Below are 12,009 nucleotides of genomic sequence, written 5' to 3' on the forward strand. Positions count from 1 at the left end.
TGACTCTGACACAAAGGTATAGGCAATGATACATAATGCAAGTCAATTAAGCAAAACAGGAATAAAAAATATTAAGAGAAGTAAAATTCAAGGCAAGAATAATCAAAGAAACAGGGATATTTTGTGTGTGTGTGTGTGTTTGAGAGACACAGATAATATCAAGAAGACAAAACTGTCTGAACACACCAAACACCACTGCATCGAAATCTATAAAACAACTGCAAGAAATGCAAAGAAATGAAACACACACTCACACATACACACAATTATGGTGGGAAATTTATAAACCTTTCTCAGAATATTTCAGAACAATGTAGTAGTTTCAGGGCAACAACATAAAAATAGAGATGTGAATAATACCTCTCATGATATATTTATATATTTTTAAATATATGTATAAAATGAAATCTTTCAAGGATACAGAAAAGTCTAGAGGATAACGAGCATCCATATATGTCCAATCTTATTTCGTCAATTTTTTTGTGAAGATGTTTTTAAGAGATGAAACACTATAAATGCAAACGAAGCACCCCCTGTTCTCCTGCTAAATTTCATTGCTTTCTCTCCCCAGAGGTAAACAGTATCACGAAGCCGGTGCTAATTGTTCCCATGAATGTTTTTAAGGATGCATTAAAAATGTACTCATAAACTATATATAATATTGCTTTGCATATCTTTTAACATTATATAAATGACAGAGAGCATTACTACTCTGCTACTATTTTTTCATTCAACATTGTTTTTGAAATTTATCCATATTCATAAATGTCGCCCTTGCTCATTGTTTTCTTTCCTGTGTTAAGTATTCCACTGCGTGACTAAGCCATGACTGATTCATTTTCTTGTTGATGGAATTTCAGCAGTTTCCAATTTTTTGCTATCATAAACATTGCTGCAAATATTTTCTTTTCATATTTAAATGTCCTTTTGTGTATAAGGTGATGTAGAGATCTGATTTTCTTTTCCACATAGGTAGCCAGCTGTCTCAGCACCATATTATCAGATGGTTTGTTCTTCTTCTCCACTGATTTGTAATGCCACCTTAGTCAAATCTTAAGTTTCCATATAGGCATGTCTCCAGGTTCTGCGTTCTGTTTCATTGACATATTTGCTTATCACTGTATCAAAACCAAGTTGTCTTATAATATTTGGTAGGGTGAGTCCTCTCCCACCACCTCATTCTTGAAAATTGTCTTCGCTATTCTTATCCCTTAGCTTGTATTCATGTAACTTTTCATAGGAACCTGTCAAGTTCCATAACAAATCCTGCTGAGATTATGACTGAAATTACATTGAATATAGATTTTAATTTGAAGAAAACAAAATGATACAGCTGTCTACTTCTTTAGATCTCCAATGTCCTTCAATAAAGTTGTATAGGTTTCTCTGTAAAGGTCTTGAATATTGTTTCTTGAATTTATTTTTATATCCCTTATTGTCTAAAATACTATTGTAAATGACATCTTTTACAAAAATCATATTCTAGACGTTTGTTTTAGGTTTACAGGCATACAAATTTTTTGTATACTTGTCTTACATCCAGAAATCTTTTAAAATAGTTCCAATAGTTTGTCTATTCTCATAAATGTTTTTCTTTCTTTCTTTCCAACTCTATAAACAATAATAACTGTTTATTTTTTCATGTCTTACTGCACTTGCTAGTCTTCCAGGAAAATGTTAGATAGAAGCAACATTATCAGGCATTCTTACCCTGTCCTACACATCAAGAATTTACCTTTGTTTCATCTTTAAGACAGGTGCCTGCTATGGTTGGTTTAAATAAATTTTATAGACACTATCAAATTAAGAAAGTTCCTTCTAGACCTAATCTGTTCTGTTTTTATCATAATAATTATTACTGTAAATTGAGTTATGTTTTATTTTATCAAATACTTTTTCTGTATCTACTGGGAAAATCATGTTTCTTCTTCAGTTTCTTAGTGTGATGAACTAATATTAATATATTCTCTAATGTTGTATTTGGTAAAAAGCATTTTGTTATGTTGTACTTTGATGCATTGCTGGATTCAGTTTGTTATTATTTTATTTCATAATCTTTACATGTAATTTCATAAGTGATATTGGCTTACACTTTTTCGGTCTTATATTTACTTCGGTATTGGTCTCAAAGTGCCTCATTAAATAAACTGGGAAGATTTCCTTTTTTTCCTCTCTCTTTTTTGTTTTTTTCAATGGAGATGAGGTCTTGCTATGTTGCCCAGGCTGGTCTCCAACTCCTGGCCTCAAGTGATTCCCCTGCCTTGGCCTCTCAAAGTGCTGGGATAAGAGGCGTGAGCCACTATGCCTGGCACTTTTTTCTCTTTTGAAAGCTTTATAAAATTGAGGTCAGCTATTCCTTTGGGTACAGTCACCTGTAAGATCAGAGCCCAGTGATAATTTTTGGTTTGTTTGTTCTGTGGTACAAATATTTTAAACTGCAAATTAAATTTCCTTTTATTTATAGGTATATTCAGATTTTAAGGCCAGGTGTGACAGCTCATGCCTGTAATCCCAATGCTTTGGGAGGCTGAGGCAGGAGGGATCACTTGAGTCCAGGAATTTCAGGCTGCAGTGGGCCATGATCGCATCACTGCACTCCAGCCGGGGAGACGGAGTGATACCTTGTCTCCAAAAAAGGAAAAGAAAAAAAAAGAAAAAGACTCTATATTTCGTCTTTCTAGGCAGTTTTGGTAAGCTGTATTTTCCCAGAAATGTATTCATTTCTTCTAAGTCTTTAAATGTATTGCCTTGAGTTGTTCAATGCATTCAGATCTTTTATTCTGCTACTGCATCTATAATTATTGTACTTCTTATAGCTAATGCTGTTTATTTGTATCTTCTCTCTTTCGTCTTGATCAATCTTTCTAGAAATGTCTATTTAATTAGTCCTTCCATAGAACCTAGGAATTTACCCTCAAGATATATTCCAACAATATCATAAGATTATCATTTTGGCATTATTCATGATGGCAAAGTATTACAAATAATCTAATGTAAGAAATTATCTAAATAAATCATGGTACTTCCACTTAGGAGAATACTATACAGCTGTAAAAATGTAATAATGAGGAAGATCTCTATAAATCGATATACAGTGATTTTCAAGATATATCAAGTGGAAGAGCTGGGGCAGTGGCTCATGCCTGTAATCCCAACACTTCAGGAGGCTGAGGTGAGCGGATCACTTGAGGTCAGGAGTTCAAGACTAGCCTGGCCAACATGGCGAAACCCCATCTCTACTAAAAATACAAAAATTAGCCAGGCGTCGAGGCACACACCTGTAATCCCAGCTATTCAGAAGGCTGAGGCAGGAGAATCGCTTCAACCTGGCATCAGAGGCTGCAGTGAGCAGAGATCATGCCACTGTGCTCCAGCCTGGGCGACAGACGGAGTGAGACTCTGTCTAAAACAAACAAGCAAACAAACAAACAAACCCACAAAAAACAGATATATCGAGCGAAAAAAACCATTGTGCAAAAGGGTATACAGATATTTCTCAACTTATGATGTGGTTACACCTGATAAACCCATCATAAACTGAACATATCATAAGTTGAAAATGGGCATTTTGTTGACGTGATGGGATGTGGAACACAGAATGCAATATTCAAAAAAACACTGGCAACACAGTACATTGTAGTATGGGTTGTTTACTCCTGTCATCACATGGCTGACTGGGAACTGCACTGCCCAGCATGGTTAAAGTATCAATCACATATCTCTAGCCTAGGAAAGGATCAAAATTCAAAATTGCAAGTATTGTTTTCAGTGAATGTATACTGCTGTCACATATCATAAAGTCAAATAATTGTAAGTTGAACCATCGTAAGTTAGACACATCTGTATATAGTATACTACATTTTATATAAGAAAAAAGGGGGAAAGCAGATATTTGTATCTGTTTATTCTCACACAAAAAAAATAAGAAGGAGAAGTTGTTTACCTACAGAGGATAGGTGAGGAGGAGGTAGCAGAGATAGGAAGGGGAGTGGAACTTTTATGAGTACATCTTTTTAAATAGCTTGGACTTTTAAACTATTCCTATCTCCTAAATATCAAAAAATAAATTAGTAAGAATGGAGAAACAACTAAAATGGAATGCCGACAGAAATCAGTTAAACCTGTAACTGTACATCAAGTAGATAACATAAACACGTAAGAAAAAAATTAATTCAAGAAACTTTTGAACGTGGTACTCTGTGTACTCTCAACAGGATACTTTCTAAGACAAAAAGAACTTCAAAGAAATATTGGGCTTTAGTTAGTAGTATTTTGAGAGTGATATTGATGTAGCAATTCTGAAAACTATTATTTGTATGTATAAGATTTTGCAAGTGAGTAAATATACTGTTGGAATCTCATTAGGAGAAGGGAGATTCAAATATGAAATGGGAGAACAAATGAACACTGAGATGTTTGATGGTAATTACAGGTATCAGTATAAACTCATGAATTTTTAAAAGTTGTATCTCCTAGCTCTGTCCCCTAAGAATACCGAGAAGCAATGACACTCCAGTAACAATGAGTACACCCAAAATCAAGATCTTGGTTTCTAAGTATCATTTCCTTCTAAAAGGAAATAGGGCTCCTCAGAGAAATCAATTATTCTAGGATGGGGGTGAAGAAAGTACTGTACAGACAAATCTACTGTAATCTCAGCACTTTAGGAGGCTGAGGTGGGAAGATTGCTTTCAGTCAGGAGTTCAAGACAAGCCTGGGCAACATGATGAGACTCCATCTCTACAAAAAAATGTTTGAGAAGTTAGCTGGGCATCCTGGCACATGCCTGTTGTCCTAGGTACTTGGGAGGCTGAGGCAAGAGGATCACTTGAGCCCAGGAGTTTGAGACTCCAGTGAGCCAGGATCCTGCCACTGCACTCCAGCCTGGGTGACAGAGTGAGACAAAATAAAAGAAAAAAGAAAGAAAAAGGAAGCAATGAAGACAGAAAATGAAGGAAAGGAAAGAGGAAAGGAGAAAAGAAAAGAAAAAGAGAAAGAGAAAAGAAAAGATGAACCTAGAATATCCTGTTGTGTCAGAGAGTACCGAAGCTCTCAAAGACTGAGGGGGCATGTCAAATAGAGAAACTGCTTTAAGGTTGGGTCAAAAGTGGCCCAATTTGCATATCAAAATAAATAATGACAGGAGTAAATTTTTACCCCTGAATTTAAAAAAAACCAAAAAACACAAAGACCGTATTAACAGTATCTAAATACTGATAGTTTTAAGAAAACATTAAAGGAAGAGGCAGAAGGGAAACTCAAGAGGATGCCAACTAATTAACACGGAAGGAATAACATCTATGATATCTATAGGAAAAATTGAGACTACGCAAATATTCTGTTCTCAATTAGTTTTTCCCCAATAGTTTTAACATCTGTTGGTCATTCTTGTCTGCTTCCAGTTTTAGACTAATGTGAAAAATGCTACTACAAACATTCACATACAGGTCTTTGTGTAAATAAACACATTCATTTATCTTGGATAAATACCTAAAAGTAGGGTTATTTGGTCATATTGTAAGTGCATCTTTAGCTTTATAAGAAACTGCAATACAGTTTACACACCACCTGCTCCAACCCAGGATCCATTCTCGGATCACACATTGCATTTATTATAGTTGTTACCTGCTTTTAGCTTCCCAGGTCTGTATCCAAGAGGAATGAGGGCATATATCCACTAAAAGACTTGTACAAGCATGTTCAAAACAGCACTATTTGTTGTAAACCCAAAACTAGAAAAAACCAAATGTTCACCAACAGTATGAATAAAGAAACTCTGAAAACTTATGACAATGGAATATTATACAGCAATGAGAAAAGAACAAATGAATGTTACAGACAATATGAGCAAATCTCACAATGTGGAGTAAAAGAAGCCACACACAAAAAAGCACATGTTGATGATTCCATTTATATAAAGTTCAATAACAAGCAAAACTAAAATATAAGAGTCAGAAAAGTGATTTCCTGTGGGGGTGGTGATTGGGAAAGACACATGTGAGGTTTCTGAGATGCTGATGATGCTCTGAATCTTTAAGTGAGCTGGCCGAAGTAGCTCAGTTGGAAGGGTGTCAAACTGTTCCTTACCTAAGTGATATTTACTGAATATGCCTGCTTTTTTTTTTTTTTTTTGAGATGGGGTCTCGCTCTGTTGCCCAGGCTGGAGTGCAGTGGCACCATCTCGGCTTGCTGCAAACTCCACCTCCCAGGTTCACGCCACTCTCCTGCCTCAGTCTCCCGAGTAGCTGGGACTATAGGCACCCACCACCACGCCCAGATAATTTTTTGTATTTTTAGTAGAGACGGAGTTTCACCATGTTAGCCAGGATGGTCTTGATCTCCTGACCTCGTGATCCGCCTGCCTCGGCCTCCCAAAGTGCTGGGATTACAGGCGTGAACCACTGCGCCCAGCCCTGGATATGCTTGCTTTTTGAAAATTTACCAAGCTGTACATTTATGATGAATGAACCTTTCTGTATGTTTTATTCCAATAAAAATAAAGAGTAAACATAATCCTGATTATAAAACTGAGCAAAAAGAATGCTGAAAATTCTTTCTGAATTAATTTTAAACTTTGATTTTTCAGAAGGCATGCTTCCACTCCTACTTCCCAAGTTCTTTGAGAAAACTTCCCTATGACTAGCAGGTGCTAATGACAACAGTGGGGACAGAAAACGTGCCGGGAAGAAGGCAATTTTCGACTCCACGCTGGATTTAAGACATCAGGCTTTTTATGAAAAGAGCTTTGCCAATCGGCATCAAGAGATGCGGTAAGAAATACATATCATTTTATTTGGTAATCTCTCTCCAGGAATTGATTTATCCTAAATCAACAACTCAATTATCTGTGAGCAATAACATAAAGTTAGACATTTAAAATTATTTTTTAGAAAAAGAAATCCTTTGAAGATAACACTTACAATTGGCGTCCCAAAAGGAATGTAACCTGTGAACGAGAAGAAAAGAGGCAGGCCTTATAATCTACCCACAGCTCACCTGAGATACCCAGGAGCCTCCGGGTTAGGTCTTAGGCCATCAGTGGCCCTAATGAAGGGGTTCGGGTCAGTTAGGCGGGAGGCATCCCCAATCTCATAGACCCTTTCCCCATTCAGCCCTTGCCGGGGTTGTGTCCCCAGTCTCCTCTTCTCTGCTCCCCTGTGGCCAGGCAGCTTTCACTCTCTCCTGGAACCCAGAGGCCTGTTCCTGCAGGCAGGGCTGCCCATGGCCTGGGGCATCACTGCTTCACACTTGGTGATCCTCCTACGATTTCCTGCGAGGCACGACACACCCTGCCCACGCTCACTACATGAGGCTGAACATCCTCCAAGGACCCCAGAATGTCTTCCTTCTTCCCTCAGCTTGTCTTTCTAACACAGGCCCTTATTTTCCCGGCCGGCATCATGACCATTTCTGGAAAGAAAATTCCCTCCCCACCTAAGCCATGCACCTCTAAGTGCCAGAGCTTCTTAAATCTGTGGCATCCCCAGTGGCGCAGTAGGGAGCTGGGGTGAAGCGCAGCCAGGCCCTGGGTACAGCCTCCTCGCTGCTCTCAGCCCTTGGGCGAGGCTCCCTCCACAGCCCCAACTGCTGTCAGTGGATAGCCTCTTGTCCCCAACCTCTAACCATGGCAGCCGGTGAGCAGTGGCTGGACAGCAGGATCGGGCTTATTGACTTGCATCTAAAGTGAAGCTTTGCTCCTGAGTGCGCATAATCACACACGCACGTGAGCCATGGCTCTCCTACCCACTTCTCTCTGGGGAAGATAACCAAAGTTTGATGGGGGCCTCAGAGGAATGCATGACTCAAAAAGGTCAAGAATTAGGCCGGGCGCGGTGGCTCAAGCCTGTAATCCCAGCACTTTGGGAGGCCGAGACGGGCGGATCACAAGGTCAGGAGATCGAGACCATCCTGGTTAACACGGTGAAACCCCGTCTCTACTAAAAAATACAAAAAACTAGCCGGGCGAGGTGGCAGGCGCCTGTAGTCCCAGCTACTCGGGAGGCTGAGGCAGGAGAATGGTGTAAACCCGGGAGGCGGAGCTTGCAGTGAGCTGAGATCTGGCCACTGCACTCCAGCCTGGGCGACACAGCTAGACTCCGTCTCAAAAAAAAAAAAAAAAAAAAAAAAAAAAAAAAAAAAGGTCAAGAATTACAAGAGAAGCGAGGCTCAGGGTGAGAGCCTGCTGTGCCGGGTGCAGGGACTGGGGAGCATCTACAACCACAACTGTAAGACGCTCAGAGCCCTTCCCAGCACTTTGGGAGGCCAAAGCAGGTGCATCACTTGAGGTCAGGAGTTCAAGACCACGCTGGCCAACATGGTGAAAGCCCATCTCTCTGAAAAAATACAAAAATTAGCCAGGCGTGGTAGTGTTTGTCTGCAGTCCCAGCTACTCAGGAGGCTGAGGCAGAAGAATTGCTTAAATCTGGGAGGTGGAGGTTGCAATGACAGAGATCACGCCACTGCACTCCAGCTTGGGCAACAGAGTGAGACTCTGTCTCAAATAAAAAGAAAAAAAAAATGCTCAGAGCCTTGAAGTTTTTCATGGCAAAGCAAGGGGGCCACAGGGCACTCAATGCCCCAGTTTACACAATGACATCAGACGTCCACCTACTCCCTGGTTGTTTATTTTCTTGCTCCCAATGAGGTTAGGCTCTCTGGGGGTGGGGACCCTGACTGACCCATTTGACTTAGACCGCCTTTCTCTGAGGCCCTCCCAAGGCAACAGCAGCAGTGCCCTCCCATCCCACCCTCATAACTCAAGGTGGGTGCACCCCATTGCACTGAGAAATGGCAACGAGGAGGCGTCAGCACACCCGTGAGTGTGACTCTGCAGAGACTCTCAGAACTGTTGGGGGGGATCAGCATGTCAGCCTAGCTCGTGTACCTGCTAGTGCTTTCTAAGCCCTAAAGCCCACATAGACACAGCTACCCCTTCAGTGACCACTGGGACTTCCTGGGGCAGGGATCTTGTATTCCCCTCTGCCCCCTGGTCTCCACAGAACAGGAATCCCACCTTCTGTACGTGCACAGCAGTGCAGTAACAGTGCATCCATTCTGAAAGGAGGGCTAATTGCAGGATCAGAGAATAGAGAATTAAGCTGGAGACTGACTGCCTAAAAGGGGCAGGGCAGGGAGCAGGACTTGGAAGGAAACAGCAGGCCACACACTGGTAAGAGAGGGGGAATGACTTGTAGAAGCCAGGGCTTGCTTAGAGGAGGCATCACTGAGGCTGTCCTAGTGAGCGCTGAGTGATGTGGAGTGGGCGGTACAGGGGGCTACCAGATTTGCCTGTGGAAGGCCCAGCTCCACCCCAACTGCTCAGGCAGAAAAGCCAGGCAAGCTCCATAGAGGATTCTGAGGCCTGGCCCCCGTCTTGTACAGGTGAGCTGAGGTGAACGTATAGGTGCAAATATGGCCACGATTGTGATAGGCTCTGTCCCCTCCTTAGGCCAAAACATCTGGACACTCCTGGAGCTGTGACTGGAGTAAGCACCCCAGGCTGGCCAGAACCAGAAGGGCCCCAGGAGCTTACCTGACATTCTAAAGGGCATGAAGATCTTTTCATTGGTGTCCGGGTGTAGAATAGCCTGGAAAAAGCAGGAACAGAGAATGGGGTGGGGACAAGGGTGCAGGGAGGGGGAACAGGGAAGGGGAAGGGAGGACGGAGACAAGCAGAGGCATTAGGAGAGGAAGAAGGCAAGAGGACAACTTCTCTGGGAAGATTCAGACACCAGTGGCTGTAAGTTGCCTTGTGGCTAGTTAGGCCTTTCCACCACTCGAGGCAAGAGAATACCAAACCATGGGCCATAAACAGATAGCACCCCTTCTCCTAACTTACCCTAAAAGCTGAATGCAGTGGACAGCAAAAGTCCATGGGGAATGGGATAGTGTCTACCTTGCAGGCCCTCTACCCCCATGCCTGGCACATGGTAGGCACATAATAAGGATTTTGTGGACAGAGCCCTGTCTCTTGCAGGAGCTCAGAGAACCCAGGCAAAGGCCAGCCTAGCCTGAGCTCCAGGCTTCAGAGACTCTGGCCCTCGGGTGCCAGGGCAGAAGGAAGGAGTGAGGGAGTCAAGGGCAAATGTGAGAGCCCGGAAGAGCCATGGGAGGAGGAGCTTCCACTAGATCCCTGGGACAGGGCAGGGTGGAGTCCAGGACAGCACGGAGAAGGAAATAGAGAATCCAAAACTGGATTACCTGCTTGATTTTCTGTGCACTCCAGAGCTGGAAGAAAGAGAGAGAAAGGAAAAGAAAATAAAGAACAAAAATCAAAAGCATATATATATATATATATATATATATTTTTTTTTTTTTTTTTTTTTTTGAGGTGGAGTCTCGCTCTGTCGCCCAGGCTGGAGTGCAGTGGCCGGATCTCAGCTCACTGCAAGCTCCGCCTCCCGGGTTTACACCATTCTCCTGCCTCAGCCTCCTGAGTAGCTGGGACTACAGGCGCCCGCCACGTCGCCCGGCTAGTTTTTTGTATTTTTTAGTAGAGACGGGGTTTCACCAGGTTAGCCAGGATGGTCTCGATCTCCTGACCTCGTGATCTGCCCGTCTCGGCCTCCCAAAGTGCTGGGATTACAGGCTTGAGCCACCGCGCCCGGCCTCAAAAGCATATATTGGTTTAAGGTTTCCAACCCATGTTTTCTAACCCAGGGATCCAGCTCTGAAAGCATAAGAAGCTCGGGCTGTCCTTGCCAGCCCAGGCTGGGCAGTCGTCCTATCCTGGGGGTGTGGCATCAGAGAGTGAGGGCCAGAGAGGTCCCAGAATGGCAGAGCTAGGGGACCTAACACGGATCAATGAAGCCAGGGGTTCTCGACTCTGTCTGCACTTTAGAATTCCTTGAATAATTTTTTCAGCATTTTCCTAAAGCTCCCTAGTTGACTCTAAGTCATAAGCAGGTAGAAACCTCTGATTTAAATGAAGATACTTCAACTGTCTCCCAGAATCACTAGTGGCAGCATAATATAATTTTTTCAGAGATAGCCTAGATTCCCTGCTGTGCCACTTCTACCTTTGAGCCTCAGTTTCCTCATCTGTGGAATGGGCCTAATAGCCATGCTTCTAACACAGCGTCATTTAAGAGGTGAATGGGAAGCTCTTGGAGCAGTGTCAGCACAATAGCATGTGCTTATAAGTGCTTACTGTTGCTGACATTATTATGCCTGTTGTTATTATAAGAAGGCTGTAGGGAGAAAAAAGTTCCTTTCAAATGCTGATGAGGCTGTCTCTTTCCAGCAAAGAGACAGGTTGGAGAAACAGAATAATTTGTCAATCCCCTCAAATGACCTAAATACTGTATTGCATCGAATCTAAGACACCACTGATCCTAAGATATACTATTATGTGCCACATACGAAAGAAAACTGTAACCATAATACCAAGACCCCCATCAATTAAAAGACTCATTTCATTTACAGATGTTATAATGTGATAAAGTAGGCCTTTTTTTGGGGGGGGGGGATGGATGGAGTCTCGCTCTGTTGCCCAGGCTGGAGTGCAGTGGTGTGATCTCAGCTCACTGCAACCTCCGCCTCCCAGGTTCAAGCGATTCTCCTGCCTCAGCCTCCTGAGTAGCTGGGATTACAGGTGCTCACCACCACGCCCAGCTAATTTTTGCATTTTTAGTAGAGACGGGATTTCACCATGTTGGTCAGGCAGGTCTCAAATTCCTGACCTCGTAATCTGCCTGCCTCAGCCTCCCAAGGTGCTGAGATTACAGGTGTGAGCCACCACGCCCGGCCCAGGCCTTTTCAAATCAAGGAAACATGGTAAGTAAACATTTACACTGTCCAGGGGCCAGGCACAGTAGCTCACGCCTGTAGCCCCAACAGTTTAGGACGTCAAAGCAGGAAGATCGCTGAGCCCAGAATCAGTCCACCCTGGGCAACAAAGGGAGACCCCATCTCTACAAAAACTCTTAAAAATTAGCAGGGCGTGGTGGCATGTGCCTGCAGACCCAGCTATTCAGGAGGCTGAGGTGGGAGGAACACTTATGCCCAGGA

At 42.7% G+C, this 12,009-nt stretch overlaps 1 protein-coding gene across 9 annotated transcripts in view; it reads right to left on the minus strand.

The window, feature by feature from the left end:
• The window catches only part of LOC105465258 (sideroflexin 5), a 130,872-nt gene that overhangs the window by 70,749 nt on the left and 48,114 nt on the right, over positions 1-12,009 (minus strand). For all 9 annotated transcript variants that reach the window (XR_011611900.1, XM_024787817.2, XM_071076909.1 and 6 more), the window contains exons 4-6: positions 10,201-10,227; positions 9,533-9,587; positions 6,921-6,946 (exon numbers count right to left, since the gene is read on the minus strand). Coding sequence is in view for 7 of the 9 variants with exons in the window: in XM_024787817.2 (XP_024643585.1) it covers positions 6,921-6,946; positions 9,533-9,587; positions 10,201-10,227 (108 nt within the window). In the remaining 2 variants the exon portion in view is untranslated. The remainder of the gene's footprint in view (positions 1-6,920; positions 6,947-9,532; positions 9,588-10,200; positions 10,228-12,009) is intronic.

This window comes from Macaca nemestrina, chromosome 13 (genome assembly GCF_043159975.1).
Source record: "Macaca nemestrina isolate mMacNem1 chromosome 13, mMacNem.hap1, whole genome shotgun sequence".
Classification (NCBI taxonomy): domain Eukaryota; kingdom Metazoa; phylum Chordata; class Mammalia; order Primates; family Cercopithecidae; genus Macaca; species Macaca nemestrina.